Source organism: Xiphophorus couchianus, chromosome 8, assembly GCF_001444195.1.
Source record: "Xiphophorus couchianus chromosome 8, X_couchianus-1.0, whole genome shotgun sequence".
Taxonomy (NCBI): Eukaryota; Metazoa; Chordata; class Actinopteri; order Cyprinodontiformes; family Poeciliidae; genus Xiphophorus; species Xiphophorus couchianus.
In genome coordinates, this window is record NC_040235.1 from 5,602,678 (window position 1) to 5,629,990 (window position 27,313).

General features: G+C 37.1%; 2 protein-coding genes across 5 annotated transcripts in view; both read right to left on the reverse strand.

Moving 5' to 3' along the window:
* The window catches only part of LOC114149750 (protein NLRC5-like), a 1,536,511-nt gene that overhangs the window by 124,409 nt on the left and 1,384,789 nt on the right, over nt 1-27,313 (reverse strand). The gene's annotated exons all lie outside the window — the stretch shown is intronic.
* On the reverse strand, nt 17-27,042 carry sh3bp2 (SH3-domain binding protein 2). 4 transcript variants are annotated; one of them, XM_028025877.1, is made up of 13 exons: nt 26,834-27,042; nt 7,098-7,237; nt 6,912-7,014; nt 6,354-6,471; nt 6,196-6,263; nt 5,411-5,493; nt 5,248-5,328; nt 4,088-4,757; nt 1,777-1,894; nt 1,600-1,655; nt 1,296-1,371; nt 923-982; nt 17-834 (listed from the first exon to the last, which is right to left on the reverse strand). In XM_028025877.1, exons 2-13 carry the CDS (start codon nt 7,231-7,233, stop codon nt 700-702), a joined length of 1,704 nt encoding a protein of 567 aa, XP_027881678.1. In that variant the 5' UTR covers nt 7,234-7,237; nt 26,834-27,042; the 3' UTR covers nt 17-699. The 4 variants fall into 4 exon arrangements, with proteins under 4 accessions (XP_027881678.1, XP_027881676.1, XP_027881675.1 ...); XM_028025875.1 differs by lacking the exon at nt 26,834-27,042 and adding an exon at nt 18,386-18,728; XM_028025874.1 differs by lacking the exon at nt 26,834-27,042 and adding an exon at nt 7,383-7,765 and having other exon boundaries at nt 1,777-1,891.

The window sequence follows — 27,313 nt, forward strand, 5'->3', positions numbered from 1 at the left end:
ATACAAATGCACAAAATAAAGATAAAACCCATTTTTTATGCAATCATTTATACATTCTCAGTATATATTTTTGTAAAAAAACATCACATTTACATATTTACAGTCATTCTTTTACATATTTACATATAAATATGGACAAAAGCTGCACAGTATAAAACTCAGGAATGTACAAATGTTAAACAGCCTGTTTCAATGTTGACAAAAACAGATAATCAGTCCCAGTTTGGCTGCACTATTAATTTGAAAACAAGATTTCCCACTTCTGTTAATGTTTTGCCTTTATTTCCAACTGAAATGTAAGTCGTAAGTTTCTGTTCTCTCGTGTCAAGGAAGGTTCAGAATGCGACTTTTAGCCTTTAATTTTGTCCGTTTGGCTTGTTTAAAGTCATTATGTGTCATGTGACGCAGCCAGATTTACACAGAAATACTCATCATAGGCTTCAACATCTGAAATTACTTAGAGAAATGATACAGAAATAAATACTTATAGCTATATTGAGTGATATGTTTATGTATGTAGGCTGCAAATCCAGAATCTGTTGCTTTATGTTGTCATTTGTCGCCTCCTGGTGGACAAAATGTGTCACAACCATCAAACTGCTCTGATTTCCCGCCGGTTTTCCATCCTCCTCTGGGTGATTTTCAGTTCAGTTTGTATTGAATCCGTTTGAAGATGCGTCTCCAGCTGCATGTTTGGCTTCAGCTCAGGACTTTGGCGTAAGGCTTCTGCAGGCACAGCGAGCCGTGGTGAGGAAGAGGTTGGCTGTAGTAGTGTTCAACCAGCGCTGCCAGGTTGGGGAAGGTCAGGTCGCTCTCCAGAAATACGCTGTCATCCTGTCAGCAGACAAAAAGGAGACGTTAATGAGTTATTACAAACATAGAGTCATTATAATACAGCAGGGGGCGCTGGTGGGTTTCTTACCTCTTCAAACAGTCTGTAGTTTCTGGCCTTGTTTATAGCGACGTCCCAAACCACCAGCACCTGAAAAACACAAAAATATCCTTTAATCACACATTTTCTGATTTTATTTCACTTCTGGCTACTTTAACCTTAACTCTTCACTTTCTGTTATAAGTTAAGTCACAAAACTATCAAATTAAGTCTTTAAAAACAACTTCAGCACATTCAGAAAAGATGTTCTCCCCTCAAAAACACCGCAAAGTAAATATTTTATTAAAATGATTTTAAAAAACAAGTTTTCACTGAGAATTATTTAAAAAATATTAACTTTCTAAAAATTTTACAAGAGAATACCATCCTCTGAAGAACTTTAACCCATAATTATTTTTTCTACCTTTGCAGTTTTGGTTCCTGACTTTCTGATGCCGTAGAGTCCATCCGGTGGATTAGCACAGCACTCTTTAAAAAGCCTGAAGAGAAAAACATCAACACATGGTTTTTATTATTACTAAAAGACTAAATTCATAAAATATGAAAATGTCTACAAGATTGTCGAGTGTTAAAAGCTGAGAAAAATAAAATAATTGAAGAAATAGGTGTTGGGTTTTGCCACTAGGGGGCAGTAAAAGTCCAGAAAAGAAGAATTGGTTTTGGTTTAAAAGCGTTTCTAATCTGTAAAGCATTAAAAAGTCTCGTACTTTTCCACAAAGGTGGTTTCAGTTGAATCGATGAAAACTGACTCTGGCAGCTGCACCTGCACACAGAAACAACTCAGCTTTAACTTTAACAAAAGATACAGAAAAATATATTAAAAATGTCACAAAACTGAGACTAAAGGCCAAAAAGCTGCTTAGTGTTATTTGTAGATTGCTTACATTTTCGTAGTCGTCATCGGAGTCGCGTCTGTGTTTGGATGACTTTGGTTTCTTCTTGAAATCAGCGGGGATCTCCTCTCCCAGCAAACGGAAACTCTGCCCGTCTGGAGATGCTCTTCTGACAAGAAAACACTCGTTAGTTAGAGAAGCAGATTCATCTAGTTCAGGCAGATTTCCTGTCTGAACTCACATATTTATCTACCGTAACAGTCAGAAACATGGGAAATCTATACAATGAAATATTAGACAAATAAAACAAAACTAAAGTCAAAAAATTATGAGAAATTGCTATAATAAAGGAGGTAGTGGCAAGAATCAAACAGTTTAACTGAATAGTGTCAAACTTTTTGCAAAGGCCAAAATCCCAAAGGTGAAACTCCTTAGTTTCCAAAATTAGCCCAATTAAAAACATTATGGTGAATTCTTCATTCTTTACCGGCACTACAATAAATTAAACAAGTTATATTATAATAAAAAGGACATTTAGCCAAATAGACGGGTGTGACCAGGTGTGTTTCTGGGTAAACGGTCACTGGATGTTTGGGGCATGACTTACTAAAAAAAACAATTTGTTGTCTTTTACTTGACATTTTCTGTTTAAGAAGATATAAACTTGCATTGTGGACACAACTGGTTTAACTGGAACTATTACAACCAAACTGGACGAGGAATCTGGACGCCAGACAGACAGGAGGATGTAAAGGGAGGTAAAAACATCTCTAGTTCTGTGCTGGGTCACTGCTAAAGACATTGGCATCTTGGGGTCACTTAGTCTCAGCTTTTAGACCAAATGGTCCCCAAATTCAGTCCTGAAACTTGTAGATGTGTCCAACACACCTGAATCGAATGACTGACTCATTAGATACCGAGGAGGCATCTTTAACTGGTTCTCTGACTTTAACTTTGTTCTTTGACTTTAACTGGTTCTTTGGTTCCTCCATGTTTTCCATAACCGCTTCCAGAGGTGGTATAAGTTGCACCAAGCGGTGTATCCGTTTATTGGCCTGTGATTTACTTTTGCATAAGCAAAAGCCAAACCTAACAAACTCTCTAAAACAACAAAATCTCAAACACCGCAGTGGACAATCGTGAGATTCGTAGATGACGCAGAGATTTAATTTTACTTGACACTTCCGGCTGGTTGCTTTTACGACAAAATGAAATATCTGGGTATATTTAAGTCCATCAAAACCACAACCTTGAGGTTCTCCATTGCAAAATGTCACTGCAAATAAAATCATAGGAGGACATTCCCAATAATCACACCCACAGCAGCAAAGAACAGACTGTAACAAAGACACACCCGGATTGGCTTGAACCAAACCAAACATTAACCAATGAGAGCGAGACTTGACAAAGAAGAAGCAGCTTTGGAAGGACCAGAGCAGGAGACTTCTGCTTTAGACACTACCTGAATACCAACTGGTATGGCAGGGAAATCCCTCTTCTGTAAAATCAAGGTTTACTGAACTCTGCTGTGAGCTTTGGTTGGATGAGAAAACAGTCCAACTGCATTTGATGTGAAACAAACCATGAACATGTGTGAAATCAGAGATGCTGACTTCAGGTCCCTAAGTTTCAAAAAACATACTTTGGAGTTTCTGAGAGCAACACATTTTCTTTCTGTTTGGATTAAATCAATTTGTTTGTGTCTTGTTCCTAATTTCTGACTATGTTTGTGTTCACACAGCAGGTCTTGATGCTCAGTTTCGCCATTTTGGAAATCTGATCTTCTTTTCATGCTACTAATTAAAAACAACCGCAATCAGACTTCTGTTTGAAAGGTTTATGACCCTAAAGCGACACGCATGCACAGAAGAAAAGCGAAAGTTATAATGGACGCAGTCGTCTATGGATTTATTTTGAAGTTATTCAGCAATAGGAGAAGTATCGTCACACGATAGTGGAACATTGACGGCAACTTTTGCAGAGAAATCTGTTTGGAGGTGCAGTTGGAACCAGAAATGGTGTGAATGTTGATTTTCTTTTGTTTTCAGCCGTTATTTGGTTTAGCTCTTTCTGTTGCAGAATTATGACGCATTTCTCAAGTCAGTTAAAAGTTACATGAGAATTCAGAACCTAAATGATTTGAAAACAATCGAATATGTGTCCAGATTAGTTCCACATATGGAAGAGGCACATATTTTTGGTGGCTGAAAAGGTTTGAATTGAAAAAGTCAGATATGTGTGGCATTCACCTGAACGTAGCCAAACTGTCAAGAATTATGGCCAAACATCTGGAAAAATGTTCACCCCAAACTGTGGCTAATGGTGGTTTAAATGTTCTGGTTATTCCTTGAATGTAACTTACTGAAACGGAGACTTTGGCTTTTCCAGAGGCTGCGGCGGTTTGGCCATCGGTGGAGGCGGTTTCGGTATCGTCGGCTTGTTGTGAAGTCCAGGTTTGAGCAGCGGAGACGTTGGAGGTTTGGCAGGCAGCGATGGGGCACTAGTGGATAGCAGGTTAACTTCGGTGTGGGGCAGTGGTACGGAGGGCTTGGTCCGAAGGCAGTGGTTTCCCAGAGACTGGGTACTGCCTGTGATTGGGGAGCTGTTGACCGGGCCGTTCAGGGCCATCCTGTTGTGCAGCTGGTCACAGATGGGCAGAGTGGCCGGCAAGTGGACCTGAACGGTAGGGTGGGACCTCAGGTCTCTCCTATCGTTGGCAGTATTCCCCAAAGAGATCGTCCTGTTCTGAGCAGTTTTCAAGGAGCTGGGAGGAAGAGCAGGAGGAGTCGGAGACGGCGACTTCTGCAGGTGAGGGGCAAAGGGCAGAGGAGGGGGCAGACCTTTGCTTTGTTCTTTCTGGAGGGACTGGTGAGGAATGGAGGGCTTTTTGGGGAGTGGGCTCGTTGGGTTTCTGTGCTGTCCAGTAACAGGTGGAGGCAAGGCTTTCTGGACATTTGGACTGGAATCCCGACGGAGCGGAGTAGCCGGCACCGGTGGAGGAGGGTAGGCAGGAGGCGGCCCGGTGGGTTGACCTGCAGGGGGGGAAATCACCAACTTAGACACTGAAAGACCTTCAGCAAGATACATGGAATAACTTCTACCTTGTTCTAGAAAATGTGAACAGAACAGAAGTAGGGCTGGACAAACATCAACAATATATATCACGATAGACACTTGATCAATATTAATAGATAATACATCTGATCAATATGACTGGGCTGGCGGATGTAGGCAGAGGAAAGGCTTGAGCCACTGCCGGTATCAACTAACTCACTCAATCTTTGGTTGCCTAGCAACAGGCTGTTGAGTAACTTGCACAGCAGCAGTTTAAGGTTTTGTCTCATAACTGCTTAAAAATAAACAACAATGGCAAGAAGTGACAATTGTGGATAAAGCGAGACATGTCATCAGGTTAGCTGTATTTCAGATGTTTAAAACAAAACATTTTCAATAACTATTAATATTGACTGATATATATAATGCTTGTATTTATTTTTTAGATGTTTTTTCAGATGGTTTTACCTGTTGATGTTGGTGAACCATCACCGTCTGGCTTCAGATAGTCTTCTTCATCTTCTTCATCATCGTCCTCATCAACATAATCTTTACATAAAGAGAGCAAATACTAAAGTTTAATAGATAATTAAACGGTGGAGCATTGCTGTAGGTGTCAGCATGGTCTTACCATCCTTTGCTGTGTCAACAGCGTGTTTAATTTCCATGGGTCTCTCTATGGTGCCATAGAAGTCTGCGTCTGAGTCAGAGTCACTGTGGCAACAAGGAAAAGTTTATGAATTACAAAATAAAATTGCTCAAAGCTCCTTAGAAAATTTACATTTACATCAAAATGCCAATCATTCTGTCATATGTGGTTTATAAACTGACTATTTTTTGTGGATTTTCCAGAAAAAGGATGTTTTTGCTTTAGCTATCCAGCTAGCTATGTAGCTTCTAGGCTAACAGTTAGCTTAAAACCATCAACACCCCACATTGACACAACCATAAACATGGTGTACAAAACAAGTAGCCATTATAAGGAAGAGCCATTGACATTTTAAAAATCAAAGCTATCTAGCTTGATAGCTTTAGCCAACGTTTGCTACTCTTGAACTTGTCTGAATCTATCAGGGTTAACATATGAGTTTGCAGTTATAGTCTGAAATAAAGCACAGCCTGTGAGGCTAAATGTAGTCAGAAGGTTCAAACATACCATAAATACAAATGTTAAAAGTTCATCTGTCTTATTTGTAAGTGTGAGAGTTTATTTCAAGTATGCGGGTTTCTTTCAGCAGAGCAAAAACATGCAGACTAGATTATCTGGAGATTAAAAATTGCCCTTTGATGTGTGTGATAGGTTGCTTGTGTCTTGTTCATGTCTTGTACCTTATTCAGTATCATACATACCAGACTGGTAATTTATGCTTTTGTATTTTAAAAGTAGTAGGTTTGACCAGGTTGTTTTGAGGTTACCTTGAAATTTGAGCCTCTTTTCTGTCGTTGTAGTGATCGATTTCCCTTCGCAGATATCGCATCCATTTCTGTAAGACAGAAAGTAAAATAACCAGATGTCAGCTTCTTCCTGCAGAGAGTAGAAACCTAAGACTTTCACAGTTCAGTGATGTTCTCACCCTTCGCTCGTCCTCGCTCGCTGCAGAAAAGTACCACGTTCTGTGTTTCTTACTGAAGTGAACGATTTTAAAGGGAAAAACGTTGCTGGACGTCGTCTCCTCTGCTGCCCTCATCACTCTGTTGAATCCAACAAATGTAGGAGTTATGATCGGAGATTTATCTGTTAATAATTATTGGATGAAAACTGGGAAGTAGTCCACTTAGCGTTCACATATGAATTCAAACCGAACCATAGTTCACTTAAGCCAAACTGAGACATAGATTTGTAGGTGGACCAGACCTTTGGGACTGCCTCAAACAAACTGGACTTTCTAGACAAATTAACTAGAGTCGGACTGAAGCGGACTAAACATGGCTGGTTTGAATGATGTACCTTAAAAAAGAACCAAAAGCTCATTTAAAGTGGTCTCATTACGCTTGTTTTGAGAGTACCAGGCATTTGGGCTAATATTAGCCAAAAGTGCTAGCTTTAGTCCAAATGCTTAAACTAATTTGTTTTTAAATCAAGCAAAATCTGCTAAACAAGCCATAAAACTTGCTGATTAATTTTAACCAACCTGTTGTAGCCATTGAGAGAGAACGCCCCCTGTGGTGAAGGAGAGGTGCTGCTTTTGAAGTAGTACACGCAACCCTTGTGGATGATTATGTACCTCAAAGGCCCTGAAGACAACAACGTATGTCAGGAATGTTTTTATCTGTCTAATAAACAAGGCAGAAATGATCTTTTTAATTGTTTGACTCACATTTCATGAGACTGAACTGACTGCCTCCCTTCTTGTGGAGGTATCCTGAGGTGGAAACTCCTCCCGGCATTGTGAGGAGGTTCTGAGCCCCGATGGCTCGCATCGGCACCGGCCAGTACATCTCTGGAAACGACATGGTTCTGCAGGCAGGGAGGGGAAAAAAAGCATAAAAGTATGAAAATCAATTCGTCGTTTTCCTCTTTTAGTCCAACGAAGTAATTCCTTCTTCACTTAGAAAGTCCAAACAAACTGAAAATTAAACGTAACACCCAAGTTCTCCTCTACCTCCTGCTGAGTCTTTTGCTAATGCTCTGGAAAGCAGTATTTTCCCGCAGCATGTTGACTGTGGAGGTGAAAACCGTGGAGGCTAAAGTCAGCAGAAGGTCCATGACAGAAACAGCATTCTGGTTGGACTCTTTTCTGTCCGGGTTTCCCTCTGCGTCTGATCCGATCCGGGTCGAATCGTCCATCTGAACTCCTGCTTTCTCTAATCAAACTATCCCTTTGTTCCCTCCCATCTGCTCTCTCTCTGTCTGGTGCTTTATCTCTTACATTCTCCGTCTTATATAATCACAGTCAAACTGAGATAGCGTTCCGTGGAGGCAGGCACGGATTTCTGCATGAACACAGATGGATTCAGATACGGCAACCCGAGTCCTTTCACTGCAGTTCAAGGCTTAGAGGGAAAAATCTGAGTGTGTGTGTGTGTGTGTGTGTGTGTGTGTGTGTTTGGAGAGTATAAAGTAAACACCCTTAATGAAGTTTTTAATCTTCAAATGTGTTTATGTGTCATTTCCAGTATATCAACAAAATCAAGAGCTGAGACGGAAGGAGGGTGTGGTAATGAGTGTCTGAAGTGCAAAACCAAAAGAACTGAAAGAATTTCAGGAGAAAAAACCAAAAATGAGGTTTTTATAAAACTAATTTTTTCATTTTTATTGATTGATTTTGAGTGTCTTTACCAAGTTGACTTTTAGAAATCTACATCTGGGTCGTAACAAAGTTCAGTCTAGTTAGAAACTGCTCACTAGTTCCTGTCTGGCCAGCCGTTTACCATTTTTTGTCAAATTAGTTGCTACCTTTCTGGTTTTCCTGTCCTACTAACGTTTTCAGTGGTTCAGTTTAGTGTTTCTACCTGCTTAAAAAAAAACTATTACAAAATCTTTCATTAGATACTCCAATAACTCATTGAAAAACCCATTTAGGTCTCTGGAAACGCTTCTATGTTTCCTCTCTGGTTTTCCTCTTATTATAATGCTTTTGTAGTTCAGTTTGGGAATTTTACCATTCTCCCATTAAAAAAAACAACTTTATATTTGTTTTAAGGTAATCCAGTAGTCAGTTTAGAGACAACTTATGTAGCTAGCATGAAGCTGTTAGCTAATGCTCATCTTTTGATGAGTTTGTTGTTTATTAGCAGGGTTTCTTTTAGCTAAATTATCTGTTTCCTTCTAGGTTTTCTTTCATATTGATCATTTCATTTGTTGAGTTTACTGTATTTTAAAACCTGCCTTAACATAATAATAAAAACACTTTTACAAATGGCTACTCCTTTAACTCAGGAACTATTCACTGAGCTAGCAAGAAGCTGTTTTTGCTGGTGATCTTTTTTTCATGTTGAGTTTTTGTTTATTATTTTATTGATTTGGTGTTCTTACTCTTACTCAGCCTTTTTAATTTTCCCAAGTTGACTATTTCCAGTCAACCTGGGAACCTGTAACCATTAGCTAATTGTACCTTTTTGCTAAATTAGTTGTTTCCTTCCTGGTTTTATTCTGTCTCTCTCAACTACATTAAGATTAGAAACCACATTACTCCACTTTAACTACTTTAAATAACAAAGCTTTCTTTAATTTCAGCTAAAATGTAAGTATTTCATCTTGTTAGGGTTAAATGTTGGTTGAGTGCTAGCTGCTAACTCAGTCCAAAAACATTGAAAATGTAAAGATTTAAAGCAACTGCATGACATCTTATTACTTTTCCTACTAGTTTATGTTGTTTTCAAGGTAATATTTAGAGGTTAAATTTTGTTAATCATGAAGAAAATTAAATAAACCATCTATATTTCAATGTAATCGCTTGCTAATCTTTGCTAAGTAAACAGGTATTAACTTCAAAAATGGAATTATTTCACTCCATAGGAATGATTTTTGTAGAAACAGTGATAAGTGATGACATAAGACATTTTTCTGAAAACATAACAGTGATGAAACAGGAAAGCAAACTCTGACAGTAAATCACCAGGGAGGAGCCTTACACTGTGTCTGACCTCTGACCTCTGGCAGCTCTGCTGAGCTTTCATTTGGATATGAAGAGGGAATCCAGATGCTATCATCTGACTGCTAACACATAACTCTGTCACTAAGTCTAATGTGGGTCAGAACCGGGTCAGAACGGCTGCTTATCACCCCCAGGAGGAAATCCTGAAGTCCTGCTCAGAGCAACACAGAAACACTGAAAAAACACGCCGGCCTCGCGACTCTGAACTCAGCATTTCTCTGTTTTTAAAGGGAAGTCGGCTGAAAAAGCAGCGGAGATTTGAGCTTGGTTTTGGTTATTTCATCATCCAACTGAGAATTTATTCTCAATTCAAAAATATCCAAGGATAGAAGAATAGTCTTGTATTTATTACTGATTACAAACCAACACTTGTGTCTGGAACAGTGACATCAAATTAATTTAAGCATTTTTCTTACTGCAAAAACACAAAATCTATTTTGGTTGTTTTTAGTGCAAATATTTTACACTTGAAATGAAGACAAAACTAACTTAAACTTTTTAGTGAGATATAGAAGCTTTAAGTCAACAATTCCTTAATATTGAATGAAGTACTAGATCCATTGGCAAATTATTTCACTTTTTACACTGGAAAAATGTCTTTTAAGTGAAATATTGACATAAAACAAGCTCCTCTATTTGCTGAAAAGTTGCGTGTAAGTTAACTTTGTCTTATTTCAAGTGTGCTATGACATTTACACTAAGGAATAAACCAAAAATATTTGGTAAGTTTGTGTGTTTTTCAGTGCTATCATGAAGAAAAATGGTGCCATGTTAAATTGCTTAAATTAAAACTCAATATATGATTGATAATTAATTAATTTATATCATGTGATTTAATAATAGAAGTGAATATGTGTCACAAATGAAAATATAGTCTCTCTGGATTACTGGATTTACCTAGTTGAAGTAGTTATTGGAAACATTTCTAAGTATTTTGTGATAGTAGGGATGTTAGTTGTCTTATTAAATGATATTCTATCCAGTTATTGCCTTAAAAGGAGAAATATTTGCATCTGTGATTTAAGATTTGTTACATTTTACATATCGCTGGCGGCACTGACAGGTTTAAATTACTTATTTGTTTCTTCTGAGAACTCGTTCAACTCGACTTTTTTCCTTTTTATTTGTTTTTCTGGTCGGAGATAACGATCAGAAAGCTGCTGTTTCGCAGGAAAGGAAGCAGCTTGCATACCAGACTCCTTGGAACATGTTTCCTCTGAGAATAAACACAATATGTCTGGACTCATTCACACGTCTGATTCCAATCTGCTTTTCACCTGAGGAGGCGGGAAGAGAAGGCAGCAGCTGCAGGTATGCAGTGGATTTATCACAATAAAACGAGATCAAGGCGACAAATTCAGGAGTTAGAAAATAATTTGGCCAGTTGAATCATTTTAGATTAGTTATTTATCTCTCCTAAAGTAATAATACATCATTTAATATCAGGTAAACTGCTTGTTTCTAGAAGAAAGTCATGTTTCAGGGGTTTATAGTCAACAAGATGAGCAAAAACAGACTTTTGTAACCCTTTTAAAATAAAAAAAATTACTCACAAATATAAAAGTTTGACCTAAATGACAGGGGCTGCACAGTGGCGCAGTTGGTAGCACTGTTGCCTTGCAGCAAGAAGGTCCTGGGTTCGATTCCCGGCCGGGGTCTTTCTGCATGGAGTTTGCATGTTCTCCCTGTGCATGCGTGGGTTCTCTCCGGGTACTCCGGCTTCCTCCCACAGTCCAAAAACATGACTGTCAGGTCAATTGGTTTCTCTGAATTCTCCCTAGGTGTGAGTGTGTGTGTGCATGGTTGTTTGTCCTGTATGTCTCTGTGTTGCCCTGCGACAGACTGGCGACCTGTCCAGGGTGTACCCCGCCTCTCGCCCGGAACGTGGCTGGATATGGTATATCACTGATTTCCTGTAGAACTGAGGTGTTCAAGGCATGGTGCGGGGGCCATTTGTGGCCCCCAGAATGTTTTCAAATGGCCGAATGTGGCACAAATGAGGCGGTTGAATCAGATACGCGTTAAGAAAAAAACGTTAAGGTGTCATTTTTAACTAATGAGAGGGACATTAACACATCTAATGTGTTAATAATATATATAGTGATTTTCACACCTGCAGTTCTGAATCGGTTGATAAACTTGTAACTTTTTCCAGCGGTTTGGTTTCTTTACACACAACGGAAACTGTAAGTCAACCAGAGCGTGTCACTGCAAACCAGGTGAGAACATTTGGTCTCTTTAGGGGTCAGACGAGTCCAGAGCAGAAGAACCAGATGTAAATACAGGAAGAAGATGTCATGATGAGAGGAAGTAGAAAACATGGAGAATCTGAGAACTGCATTTAATTACTTTTAGATAAGAAGCTGCATGGAGGTTTAAACTTTACAAGAAAAACGCACAAACCTTTGTTAGTTTGTTTGTCTTCTCTATTACGTCCTATAATGCACCAAAATGTTTATTTCCTTCTCTAACATAAATGTAATTTTCTAATGCATTTCTAAAAATGTAAAAAAGATGATTAAATTTAAAATCTGCACAATAAGCAATTATTTTATCTGATTAATTGATTAATCGTTTACAAAAGCCCTACAATGGCTTGTAATGTTAAACAAACACATCAGTTATGTTTTAATTTATTTGAAAGGATTTTGAAACTACAAGCCTGATTTAAACTGAAAAGCAGATCTATCTATTAACGTTTGGCTAAATATAGCAGAAAGGAGCCATTTCCTGTTCCTGTTGCAGAAGTAACACACATGCAAAGTATTTAGACAAACACAGTAACACAGTTAGGATGTTGTTTAATTATATTTAACCAAACAAACCCAAAGACCACATTTATGTTTTGATCAAATTATTTAGGTTTGCTCCATTAAAACTGTTTAGTTTATTGTTGAAGAGAATTAAACACAGATAAATTAAATTTAAAAGGTGTTTGTCAATTTAATAAAATAATAACTCATCCTCGTGTGTAAAGGTTTGGTCATGTCTTCTACTCGATGGTTTAGTTTTTCCACCAGCGTTCGGCTAAAGGAGTCGTCGTTCTGTAAAGAGGAAACTGAAACCGTTGTAGTTGTGGATGGAAAACCCCTGACAGATCCATCTCAGGACAGGATTCCTGCTAAATTACCTCATTACTAACATCTAAAAACCTGAAATTACGCTCCGGTCAGACACAATGGAACAAATTTCATCAAATCCAACGAAAATGAAACATTTCTGTGACATATTATATTCCTACTGTTGAATTAACCATTAAACTCTGACCTCTTTCTGCTGAACTACACATTAAAATGTTTATTTAGATTTTAGAAACACTTATAAAAATAATCTGGAACTGCTAAGACAAGTCAGTCATGGGTTTACAGACAAATATATATATCTTAAAAAGGAAATGCATAACTATGCATAATTATTTTATTTTATTAAATAAATAAAATAATGTGTCTTCTGCTCAATTTAACTGAAAAACAAACAAATGCTTAAATGCAAAAGCGTCACAGTTTGAAACTGATCGTTTTCTGAAGCTTCTTCACATGATTAACCTGAAAAATTATTTTGTTTCTGCCAAGTCCAATTTTTAAGTTTTCCTCTTACAAATAAACTAAAATATTATTAATCTATGCAACACTTGTAGTAAAAAAAATATCTGGGTTTTTCAGGTTTACGTTTTGAATTGTTATATTTAATACAAAAAGTTTTTCTGCAAGAATATTCTGTGGTTATATTTTCCACCTTTGAAAAAAAAAAACTAATTTTTTCAATTTTGTTGTGAATTTCACTCATAAAAACAGATTTTTCTAATTTAATATGAAACTATATTAGGGATAAAATTGTTTGTTTTTGGAAAAATACACATTAAAAAATTTTAAAAGAATAATTTAAACAGTCCAGGTAGCTGATGAGGTTTTAATGGTTCCCACTCAATAACCAGTTGGAATAAATTCTGTCCAGTAAGAAATGTTCACTTGACATGAAGTTTTTCTGCCATAAAAATTTTACGGATGTGAAAAACATCCAATCAAAGAGGCGACAGATTATTTCCTCATTCTGGACATTTTGTTTCTGTTACGTTTCCAAACACAAAGTCTCTTTATTCCCTATAACGACCTATTTTAACCTTAAAGGGCTCCAGAACGTTTAGTTTCAAAATAAAAGCATGTTCTAACCTATTGAAATTGTTATGAATGCAAATCATCTCCCGCCCAGGGCCCACGTCCTTTTAAATCCGGCCCTGTGCTGCTTTTAGACTAACCTCCAGTTGAAAACGTAATTAGTTTTCAATTTCCATAAACAAATTGTGAAGCAGAAAACTGAGTTTCTACGGTGGAAGAAGGAATAAAATTTACTTTATGATGGATTATTAGTGAGTTTGTGTGGTTCTTATCCACGTTTTATGCTAATTAGCACATTATAACACCAGTTTTAAAGTCCCTCCACTGGCTCCCTGTAGCTCAAAGAATAGACTTTAAAATTTAAAATAGATATAAAATTTAGTTTATAAATCACTGAACGGCTTAGCATCACAACACATTAAAGATCTGCTGTTATTGTATGAACCTTCCAGACCTCTCAGGTTCTGGTTCTGGTTCTGCTCTGCATCCCCAGAACCAGAACCAAACGAGTAGAAGCAGCTTTCAGCATCTATGCACCACAAATTTGGAACAAACTTCCAGAAAACTGTAAAACAGCTGAAACACTGACTTCTTTTAAATCTCAACTAAAAACCCACCTGTTTAGAATTGTATTTGAAATGTAATCAATTACAAATTTATTGATGGAACTTGACTTAATGATTGATTCTATGTTGCTTTGTGATTCTGTGTTTGTAATGATGTAAAGCACTTTGAAACGCCTTGCTGCTGAAATGTGCTATACAAATAAAATTTGATTGATTGATTGATTATTGCTCAAAGATTCGGAAATCTGCTAAACCTGGTTCGTCTCTTTTTTTAATAGAACTTGTAGCGGTTTTCCAAACCAAAGCAATAAAGATAAATCTGTTTACATTTCCACGCCTACATGCTACAAGACAAACCTGCAGCAGTTGCGCTGCAAAGATTTCCAGCAGATGCCAGGTGTCTTTTACTGAAAATGGATTGCGGTTAACCTGAAGCTGTGACTAAAAGCATGCTGCAAGCCCCAGCGCAGTCACGAAGACCCCCCCCTGTCAGACTGCCTCAAAGGTCAGAGGTAAACCACCGCCCCAGCTGCGACGGGGCCGACCGGCCCAGGAAGTAGACGCAGCCGGCGAGCGACGCCTTCGAAGCCGCAGCACATTTCCTGTTCCCCATCCTGAGACCACAACAGTTATCAAAGCTTCACTTTTTCTGGTGTCAGGTGGAAACATGTGAGTAGAAGCAGGTGGGCTTATCTAGATGAATATAAGAAGAAAGTGATTAATGAAACGCTCACAGATTCGGTTTCTATGGAAAACTGTTAGTGCCCGAAAAAAACAAAAAACGTAAATGACCTAAACGTGTGTTCACCAGAAAGTTTTATTTCATACTCCTAAAAATGACAGATATCTGTTGCAGGGTTTTATGGAAGCCCTTCAGTGCCAAAATCACAGAAGTGCTTAGATTTATAATCCAAGTGGGATATAAATACTGAGAGATTTACGTTAATTTATCTCAGAAGAAAATGATTAAAGCAGCTCAGCATTTAGCATGTGTAGTTGTTAGTACCAAAATCTCAAATACCGCTTCTAAAGGGAGATAAGCATGTTATTATTAGGAAAAGTTTTATTTCATGCTGCATGTTGCTCCTAACAATGACAGAGACATGTAGCAGGGTTTCTATGGAAGTCTATTAGTTACAAAATCACAAAAAATGCCCAAATGTATAATCTAAATTGGGAATAAACACTGAGGAATGAATATATGCAATTGGTCTTGAATCTAAGAAGAAAGTAATTAATGCAGTGCAGCATTCAGCTCTTAGAGATGTCTAACAAGGTTCTATGGAAAGCTGTCAGTGCCAAAATCTCAAAATGTAAATACGTCTTCTTAAATGACTCAAATGTGTAATTATGAGAAAAGATTTCAATCACAAAAGATATTAAGACGCCTCTGCTCTTGCAGGAATGATTTGTCACATGGACTAAAAATTTCCCTTTTGCTCAGTTGTTTTAGTTTACGTTACGTTGTTAGACAGATGCTGTTTAAGGAATATTTTTTTCTCCAGGTCTACCAGACTGACACTGAACTTAAACAATGTGGGTAACCATAGTTAATTCATGGTTTTCCAGGCTAGTCTGGGTAGTTTTTTCATCTTAATTCTAAAATTGGCTGTGCATTAAATAAGATTAATAAAAAAAAATACTGATTTTGTTTGATATTTAAAAATGTTTGTGAACCTTAAACATTGCAGCTGGACTGAATGCACAAACATGAACAAATTTCACATGTTATTCTGACTGTTTATTCAATTTTTACAACAAGGAGGATTTATTTTATTAAATTTAGCTTTAAATAATCATTTTTAAAAACCGAGATACTTTATTCTGGCTTTGTTTTTATTATTTATGTTTGTAGTTAGCTGGCTGCTCAGTCAAAAATAGTTTTGTATTTGAGGAAATTGATTTAGGATGAGACAATTGAGCATTTTTGATGGATACGGGTTTAATTTAGCAACGATTCTGTGGAACCAGCAGATTCTCTAGGTTAACGAAACGCATCGATGACAACCGACGTGAATAATTCCTCGTTTTGTTGCAAATAAAGAACTAGCTGAAAGCAGAACAGAAAGAGAAAGTGAACTTTCTCACTGCAGCAACAGCAGCTCCTCTTTGTGTACCTGTGTCCTCATGTACATCATCTCTTCCTGTGTCCTAATATGGAGGTCCAGCTCAACAGGAAACACATCAACAATGTCAGACTCTGCATGAAACCTTTCCCAGAATTAATCGGTTAATTCTCTTTGTTAAAAACATTGATATTTTTTCACGCTGAGCTTCAAGACGTTCAGAAAGTTGCACGGAGACTTTGAAGACGAAAATCTTCCAGATTCGACCCTCTTTCCTCCCACTCTCACCGCACTTCAGTCGGTGTCGAAAATGAGAACACACTTCCTGTGAAGGTCTCGTGTTCTCGCCATCGAACCTCACAGAGGAATTACCATAGAAATTACCAATAAATGGAGGACTATGGGATGCTATTATAAACTTTTGTCTCCACTGGAATAAATAGCAAAAGCGTCTTGGAGAAAATGACCTCCAAGAATCAAAAAAAGTTTTTTATTTAAGTGCTTATGTCACCAAAAACCGACCAAATGTTGACGTTTGGCTCAAATCTAACTTGTTTTATCTTAAATATTTAAATTTCTAAACCTTTCAATCAAGTTTTACCTGTTTACTGAAACATAAAACATTAAAACTGTTCAACTTAAAGCAATAAAAACATCCAATTTTAAGCTGATTATTGTGAAATATAACAAATCTCTGACAGAACAAACCAGTCAGATGAGCCTGTTGTAAATTTGCTGCATTATGTGGTGAAATGGGACTAAAATAAACATAAATGTCATCTTTAAGCTCTAAAATCTTTGTTTAAAAGCAGATTATTTTCTTGAACGGGGTTCTGTGCGGCGTTTAGTAGCTGTAACTATCTTACCTCTTGGTAGATAACCATCTTTTCATTTCAGCAGAGATAAAAGTTTTGCAGGAGTTCATTTAAATGCCGTTTTTGACATTTAAAATGCTTCATTTTCCTGTCTGGAGAAATGCAAAGCAGCACTAAGTCACTGATAAACAGGGAATATATTTAAACTTTTAGATTTGATTGAACTGAATTTTAATTGGGACTGAATTAGTTGGAAAGAATTGGAAAGATGTGAATTGTGTTCATCTTCTAAAATGTTATAAAAACAAAAACTTAAATTATCTCATGCTATTGTCATTGTTAACCATTAAAAATTAACTATAAATATGTTAATAGTAACTGATTATTCTGACGATTAATTTGCACATTCTGCAAATTTTCACATAACTAAAAGAGCCTTTTTCATGCAGTGTTGCAAAAACAGATGCAAAAAAGTACTTAATTCCTTTTTAAAATAAGAAAATAAACATTTTGTTGCATAAAACGCACCAACAGATCATTCCTTCAGTGAATGCCTCATTTCTAGCTAGTTTGCATCTGCAGCTAAAACATCCTTTAATATTAACATGTGAAAAGCTCAGCTTTTTAAATACAGTGTAGAACTGATCTGTTTTTCATTTATTTATTAACTATTTCATCACTAAAGATGCTTAATGGAAGATTTTATTTGCATAATTTGAACCAGGTGAAGATAAAACTGTCACTTGAGGAGTTCTGGGTTGAACAGATTTACATTTTTTAATCATAAAATCAAAATGTATTGATATTTTTTACAGTTTTGGCTCAATTACTGCTCTGAATGCGTCGTTCCTTCAGCAAAATTGCCTTTTTTAGAGCCTGCACACTCCAGTTATCAATTAATCAATTACTAAATTAGCTAACAATTATTTCAAGAATCCGATTAATCCGATTAATTGTTTCATTCCTGGTGGGAGAAGTTATTTTCTAGCATCAAATTGAAGATGCAGAGAGTCTAAAATGCGTCTCTGCTCCATTTACCTCCATGCAAACAGAACATGTAAAAATATGAACTTTCCCTTTAAGATTTCCATTCTGATTGAAGCCACCAAACACTAAGATATAAAGATATAAAAGTAAACAGCCCAGAGCACGAAAAGCTCTACTTGTGCTTCTTTTGCAACTGGCTTGCATCAGGCTCGGCCTCTGAACCAGGTTGGTTGAGTAAATCAAATTCTGGTGTTTTTTGTTCTTCCACTGAAGTGAAGCTGCTGCTATTTCTGACCTGTAACCAAAACCTTAAAGTTGCTACAATAGAAACGTTAGAAAAAGGATTTCCTTTCATTTCTGACTTTCAATCCAGATATCCGACAATGTACCAAAGCATCACTGAGTGACAAACGAAGTAAAGTTGTGCGGAAGGAAAACACACGAAGAGCTCAAACTCACAGGAATTCCCTTTCTTCCCGAACGCACATCCTTGTGCTCGGCTTGGAGCTCCGAGCAAACGACTTCTTCTTCCTCAGCGAAGGCGCGGACACGGCGGCGGACATGACAGGAGCCTCACGGGAAGATGAGCAACCATACTTCTGAAAAAAAGCCCAGCGGAACGACGGGAGGACGGCCTAACGGAGGAGTAGAGTCTCCGGTTCCAGAGCAGACGAGCCGATTCAGGTGGAAGGTGAGTAAATTATTGGAGGTTAAAAAAAGACGAGATGCGTCTGTTAGGAAGTCTGCAGTTAATCTGAACCGCGTTGACACTCCAGCTGAGGTTTCCTGAAGGTGTCGAGGCCTCTGATTGGACGTCTGCGTTACTTCCTGCTTCCTCTGAGGAAGCATGCGATTGGCTGCCGGACGCCACCCATACAGCCGATCTCTCACACTCACACACACACACTTCCTTTTTACACACTCGGACAAGCAGGACCTGAAAAAAGACACCGGGGGAATTTCCATCCCCTCAGACTGGAACAAAGAACAGGCCACTTATTTACAAAATGTAACAAAATGCACAAGAACATCGGGAGAAAAATAATCAAATGTTTTTTTGTTTGACTGAAGTAAGGCTTATCTGCTAACAGGCTGCGTGGTAAACACATGGGTCTGATAAATAACAGAACAGAAATGATGTAATAGTATGTGAACATTTTCAACAGTAAAATGAAAGAAGCTCAAAGCTGGCAAGTTATTTACAACAAACCAGGTTGTGTGTACTGATAAAATTATAAATAAAAACACTTTTTAAAGTGTAACTAAACCCACAACATCCTTTATCTGCTGATATAAACTGGCCCTAAAGATGCCATCTTTATGTTTCTGTGCAAATTGGGACATTTTCGTGTCAATGTGTTTAAATCTGTGGTATTTTGGCTGAAACCATTTCAGTGCTGCCCTCTTTGGATTGAATGGTGGTACTGCAGTGGTACAGCATTGATTACAGCTAAACAGCTCAGCATTCCACTCAGACACACCCCCCCTAGTGGCGAGTCAGGAGATGGAATAACAAGTGTTGATCGATAGAGTATCTCACATTAGCAAATGAAATCCATTTGTAACGTGGACTCAAAGTGGAATTGATAAAAGTCTCCAATAATACAGAACAATAGTCACCAGACATGTCACTTCTTTAAAAAATAAGTCACTACAGGATTTTGAAAGTTGATAAATATAGCGAACGTCGCTAAGTTTCATCCCTGCTTCATACTCTCCACTCAACCCACACTTGACCACGCCCCCCGCATTTCTTAACTCCGCCCACTTTGGTGGGCTTCTACCAAAGTGGGCGGAGCTTTGCTTTCAGATCGGTTTCCTTTCGCTTCAAAAATGCATCCAATAAATGAAAACTGAGCTCAATTTCTGCAACGCCCTTTGTTAAAACGGGCTAAATTTAGCTTTAGATTTGTTTTGAAAAACGGTTATTATCATAGAGTTTCCTGAAATGTAGAAATTAATAGAATTCATTTTATTGTTCAGATTGTGTCATTTTCATGTGAAACAATTAATGTGTCATCAGGAAATAAAAGAAGTTTTTTAAAGCTGCTGTTACATATGTACAGCAAAATAACAAGGGACTAGAAACACATCCCTGAGGAACACCAAAGTTAATTTACCCCTCTCATATTTAAAACCTTCAGCATATATTGAGGTGTGATAGTATTTATTCTCTATGGTTTCCTATGTAGTTGGGTTTTAGGGTCATGTTGGGTTCAATACAACAAAACAAAGGCCAAATGTTTATTCTGTGTTCAGTTATAAACAATGACTTGAACTTAATAGGCCGTATCTTTCTACTGGTAATCTAATTTAAAAATAAAAATACTGTCACTTTTTTTTTAGCAAATCAGTCTCTTACAAGTCATATGTAAAAGAAAATATGAGAACAAGAAAATAACACCTAGAATTTGAAATCCACATAATATTTTATGTAAATATATTTCCTCCCAATGGAAAATGTTTAGTTATGTAATCAGTTCAATCTCAAAGATGTAGTTAATTAAGAATGCTGCACATGGAGCTGCAACATAAACATAATTAAATATTACTAAGTAAAATGCTAATTTATTGGAGGAAGACATTTTTCTGTATATTTGGTGTTTGCAAGTTTGCAAGGGATTTAGAATTTTGCTAAATAAAACTCATCAGTTACATTCTAAACCTGATGTATTCTTATAACTTTTTTATCTCCAACCTCTAAAGAATCAGTTTGAGGTGAATAATACAATCAACTCAAACAATAATAGAAAAATTCGCTTTGAGAGGACATTTGAAGCTAATTATATTTGCAGGGATCTGCCACTTTAAGAGAGAGGAACAGTGTTGGCATCCAGAGTTTTACTCCAACTCACTGAAAAGTGTCAGAAATGCAAACAGAATTAGAGATAACAGAGACACTGTGACATTTCGTGTTCATAAGAGCGAGGATTGCTAGTTCCTGAGCAGCAGGTCTCACCATTTAAACCACCGAGTGTCTAAACGCACGCAGCGCGTCCAGAGTGACTCAAAGCAAAAGCCTCCTTTGGGCTAAATGACCCAGGAAGCAGAACGCTGCGGCTCGCGTCTCATCTGATCAAAGACAGGTAACCCAGATCTGCAGGCGGTTCAACCCGACTGCCATGTCAGAGGCTTCACTTCACTTGTTCTGTCGTCTCATCTGAAACCACAGCAGTTTTATCACAGGTGTCCGCGGCGGTTTCACATTTACACTAAGAGTTTCAGCTTCGGTCAGTGCATGAAACACGTGTAGTTAGGCCATAGCAGCGTGACAATCTGCAGCCAAATGATTAATTTATGAAAGTAGGCCTTCATCCACTCAAGAAATGCTAAGACACTGATTCCTGCCTACAGGGGGAGCCATGCAAGCAAGAATCAAAGCCTCAATCACTCAGGCAAACAACAGATGCTGTCAAAACAAAAATGAAACCATAAGTGGTGGCTGCACATATTACTGTCCATGCATCTGCAAGTAGCAGATTAAAGAGAAACTGTGGGCTAAAAATATAATAGGAGTGAATGAAAGAGCACAAGCTGGAGTGATATGACAAAACTAAACCTTAGCTTTTCATATGAAAGCAGTGAAAAAAGTAGATAAAAAATGCCTGTTATGTTGAAATTTGGGTAAGTCTTTGAATTTATTGTTGTGCTGCATTTTTTAAATAAGCTAGCAAGAATAAAGATGACAGAAAGATGAGAGAGTTTTGGATGGCAGCAACATTTTGTTCCTGAAACAGACAAAATGATGCTGCAGGATGACCAAAACTGCAAAGAGACGGGCGAGCGAAAAGGAGAGACGCTAAGCTAACACATGATGGAGTATCTTTGTTACTTTCCTTCCAACTTTATGTTTTTAAAAACAATAATTTGTCTATTCCCTCTAGTTTTGGATGCTGTGCAGCTAAAAGGATTTTAGTTGATTATGATGCATAACCATAGCAACAAGAGCAGCTGATCAACATCACTAAAGTTCAAATAACGCCGTTTATCCAGAGCAGGAGCAACAAGTTGGATGCTATCGACCCTCTGGAGTCGAATAAAATTCACCATGACAGTCTGAAACTATCAGATACGCATCAGATTTAGTTCCACATGTGAAAGTGGTACAACTTAGATTTTGTTACTGGGTGAAACTATCAGAATTGGGTCAGTCAGACTTTTGAAAAAGTCGGATATTGGTCACATATGGTCAAAAAAAAAAAAAATCAGATTTGGGTCACATTTATCTGCTGTGTGAATGTAACTGTAGTGAATTTATTTGATCTTGCTGCTTCTGGGTTTGTGTCTCTTCTTTTGAAAGAAACGCCGATTGTAATGAAATTTGGGGATTTTGAATAAACAGTAATACGTCATCAGCGTAACTCAAATCTTTACGTTGAAAATGGTCTTTTCAATTTGCACTAAAATATTTAAAAAATGGATTGTGGTCACAGTTTCTCATGTTCCTCTCCTGCAGCCAAATTACCACCAGTTTTCAGTAGAGGGTGTTTATTTTTGAATCTCTGTATAGCAGCTAGCCAGTTTTGCCATGAAAGAAAAAATAAAAGCCAAACAGAAAGTGGTCATTTTGACATACTGAAGCAAAACCATGCTGCTTAGAGGAACAGCACAACCAAATATCATAATTATGACATTTAAATTCCAAACAGTAACTTCCTGTTTGGCTTTTACTTCTTTTCTCATGGTGGAAATTTTAATCCTAAATAAAGAATACATCAAAATCCCTGGAAAAGCCATCCTCAACGTGAAGTTTTGAATTATGCTGATGACATTTTACTTTTTATTTAAAACCCCCAAATTTCTTAACAATTGGTGTTTACAGTGGATACATAACTCCGCTAAACTGAAACTGTTAGCATTAAGGAAAATTTATTTTAAGACCAACTGTGTCATCTAGAAATAAGAAGCTAATATTTACCAACTAAAATAGTTTCAAATAATAGCATGAATTTTAATCTGGTCAGTAACAATTTAACACTTTTTAAAAACTTTTAATCCCTTAATTAATTGGCTAAGAAGTTGGCAACATTTTCACTATTTGCAATTTTGACATAAAAAACCAGATTGGAGCTTAATTTGTTTGTTATATTAGTCAAAAACAAAATGATACAGCAGCTTTAAACATTATAAACAGTAAGTGATGCTTCTAAAGTGCAATAAAAGCTGATAAATAAAACATCAGGAGTCATTTTGTACAAACTCAAACCACCAATCAGCTGTTAAACTGGCAAAACTTGAAATAAACAAGCAAAAAGTGCAGCTTATTTAGTAAAAGAAGATTAACTCTGAAAACTGAGTGATTTGTTTGTCCTGGTGGTTTAATGTGAAGTGAGAAATCGTAATCTGAATCTGTCCTCAACTGTTGTAGTCGATTTAAATAACCAGCATCAGAAAAACATGCAGCTATAAAATCCTCTGGTCGGCTGCAGCTTTTATTACGTCTCGTTGCTCCACATGAAGCAGGAGTTCAAAACGCTGTTTCTAAAGAAAATCTATAAAGTTTTTATTCTCTTCACCACAAGCATATCCATGAAAACATAAAAGAGCCGTCAAATATTTTGGTTCATTGAGCGAAGCCTTAAAACCGAGTCAGGAAAAGAGAAAACAAATCCATGTTTTTTAGCTAAAAATAACCAGAATTTTACCAGAATAAAACGCAAACAGTTACTATTGTGTGATTTTTACGTTTTGGGTGGAATAAAATAAAAGAAATAAATCTACTGAAGGATATGAAACCGAAAATAAGGAACATCAGATAAATAAGAAAAACTCCTGATTTTCAACACAATCATTTTCAGAGACAGAAACCATTTAGTTTGCATTATTTTCTTTCTGTTTATAAATATTTATGTTTATCCTGTAACAAATAAAGCCAGCATTATGAATTTATTCATCATGTTTTGGATTAATTTGATTTAGAAAGAGAAGTTGGCCCACAGCATCACTAATCAGCTCTAATTGTTTCTAGTTGTTTTAATCTTTTCCAATTCGATTGTAGATCTGGGAAAGTTTAGAAGAGCGCCTGTCTTTCCCATTTTGAGGAGTGATGAGAACAAACCACATTAGTAACCGTGCATGTTCCATCTCTGCACAAAATCTATGAATAAATTCAAAATATGTCCTTATTTTGTGATCTAAAACTTAGAGTTTAGTATAAAGAGTTTTAAAATAAACCGCCCACAGGTTTCTCTTAGATTTACATCTGGACACAGAAACAGAAACAAAATACGTCGCATTTCTATTTTCAGCAGGAACAAATTAAGTTTGATTTAAAATCTTATTCTATTCTTGTCATTCTGGAGTCTAACAAGGACTTGGCAGTGAGTGTGTGACCTCCGCTGTCTTGAAGAGTAACACAATATTTATACCCCAGGGAAACAGGAAGTTCCTAATTAGAAGTTCCTAGAAATGACAAAATGCTTCTTTTCTCACTTGAGTGATTTTACTTTGACTATAAAAAAAATCCCAGGCGAAGAGACACAACAATGATCAACGCTGGTGGAAAGGTAGAAAAGTGTTGCAGCTCCATCAGGGTTACTTTATCAGCACACTGTCAAATAAATAAATGAAAACGTTAAAAAATACAAACAATATTTGAAAAAGCAGGTTAGTTTTACACCTGAGATGTTATTTCTGCATTTGAATTATTTTAGTGTCATATTGGAGCTGCTATAAAAAGATACATTTATATTTACACAACCTGATGTGGATTGTTGTTGCTAAGTGCTGATGGATTTAAATTTAAATGAACATCACAGATTCACAAAGAAACGTTTGTGGCGGAATGGAAACAGGTTTTCAATTTTGCATCTAACCAGGAAACGTCCAAACGTTCATTCAAATTTTCAGATTTTATCAAAACAGAATCAGAAATGTCTTCAGTTATGTTGTGAAGAAGCAAATTTAAGCTTGAGCAACTTTTATTTCCGTCAATGTTTCATAAGAAGAGTTAAGATTTTAACTCTGATGTGTTTTTATTCTTATCGATCTTTAAAAGTTGTTTCAGTTTCTTGGATTTGATGCAAATATCAGGTTTTCTATGTTTTTTCAACAAAATTGGACACTAAATAAAGTTTGCATGAATGTTTCTTATCTTCAGCAAGTTGAGATTTTCATTTTTATGACTTCCTGCTGATGTTTTATTTTTAAACTCTTTATAGATGAGAAATACCAGAGATCAGGAACGTTTTCACTTTTTCATCTCAGAGAAATAATCTGTTCTGGTTTGCTTTTGTTGTCACAATTACATAGCAATTTAAAAATCAAACAAAAGAGGCATTTTTACACAATTATATTTCAATCTGTTAAGGTAAGAAAACTAAACCAACCTGTGAGAAACAGTAATTTCCCAGTTTTAGTAAGAAGCCAAAACCTTCTTACTAAAATTTGGTTTTAAAGCATATTAAATGACTTGAATAGGACCTTCCTGGCAGCATGAAGTAGGCCAAAAGAGCTTAAAAAGCAACACATCAGGCTCTAATTTCAAAATAATTCAACAACAGATCAGCTTGAAGCAAACTGATTGGCATCAATTCATCTAGTCAAAACTCCAGAGACATTTTTATGGTTTTTAGACTCCAGAAAACCATTGAGAAAACACGAAACAATGGAAAACCTTCACAGGAGAAACTGATAAACCAAAATTAACATTAAGTTCAGACCCAAAAGAACAAAAAAACCCACCAACATTTACTAAAAACATCAAAACTTTGGGGAAACATACATCTGGTGTAAAACTCACAGCAGGAACAATCAGTAAAGCACGGCGGTGGCAGCATGATGCCTCATAAAACCAGTCAAAACCAGGACATACGTTTCTTTAGATGCTTTTCATGCTGAATTTCATCGACATTGCAAAGATAAATGAGGCAGAGATAAAGTTTTGAGTTTTGCATCCAACAAGGAAAAGTTCCTTCAAATGTTATGATTTTCTCAAAGTCTTAATATTTGAATGACTTTAAGTTTCTAAAGTTGTTTAGTTGATACAAAAGTTTAAACTTTTTTTATTTATGCATGTGGATTTTAAAAAATGGCCTCCATGAAAGAGATCCAAGACCAGAACCAGAGCTGACCCGAAACAGCCCAAAGACCCGCCAACGTTTACTGAAAACATCTTTACCATCCACAAACGTTTGGGAAAATATATGTATGGTGCAAAACTAACAACAGAAACAGAGTCAAGCACGGTGGTGGAAGTATGATGCCTCAAAAAAACACACACAAAAAATGCAGATTTAGGAGCGGCCTAGTCAAAACCTGGACATAACGATGCTTTTCATGGGGATTTTCATCAATTGTGCAACAGCAAGTGAAGCGAAATGCCTTGAGTGACTTTAAAGAAGCTTGATGGCAGCAAGGTGATAAGTATTAGTATTAGGAGGCACTTAGTTTTTTTTAACATGCAATCTGGTTTGTTTGTTTGTTTTTTCTCTAAATAAATAAGAAAATTCATTTGGAAACTGAAATTTGAAGTTACTCTAACTGGGTCTGGGCGATACGGGGCTAACAGCCAACATCAACTCCAGTTTTCACCCTGAGAAATAACTTGAATTTTCATTGAAAATAATAATGATAATAAAAAGCACTGAGAATACCGACATGAACAAAATGAAGAAGATCGACAGCCGGTTAAGATTCGGTTAATCGCCACACTTTAACTAATGCGAAAGTTTCTAAATGTTATTAAAAGGTTAATAAAACCTGCGCCGTTTGGTTCATGCATGTTTTCTGTTTGTTTTAAACAGTGGAGCTGAGAAGTGAATCAGAAGGAAGCTCATAAACCAGAAACGGCTCCGCTGGATGACTTGCAGATCTGCGGTGCAGCCTGCGCTCACGCAAACACAGAAAAGCTGCAGTTTTAAAGTAAAACGGAGCTAAATAACAGCGGAGTCGGTGGATCTGACGTACCCATGGATTGTTGCGTCAGCTGCGAGGCGCGTCTCTGCGGGGCATCGGCGGTCTGAGTCCCGCAGATCGTCTCCTCACTTCCTGCTCTGCTTGTTTCACAGCAGCGGCTCAGAGCGGAGAGGAAACGGCTGCAGGTTTCATTCAGACTCTGAAGTTTATTTCAGGCTGAGGCTGTAAGAGCTGCTGCTGCTGCTGCAGAGCCGCGGCTCGGTTCTGGTCAGACTTCCCCTTCATGCAGCCGGAGCCACTCCTCCCTCTGGCCAGACGTGTTAATGTGTAACTCAGGCCTGCAGCTCAACCGTTATTTAGTCTTCAGAAACTTTTCCTCCTTTGGTTTATTGTTTCTGGTTTTTTTCTTTCTACTTTTTCTGTTTTCTGTATTTAACTTTTCTCTGTTTCTTTCTTCCTATGTTTTCTGCACATTTCCTTTTTATTCTGCATTTCTTTCATTTCCTGTTTTGTTCTTTTCCTTTTGTTTTG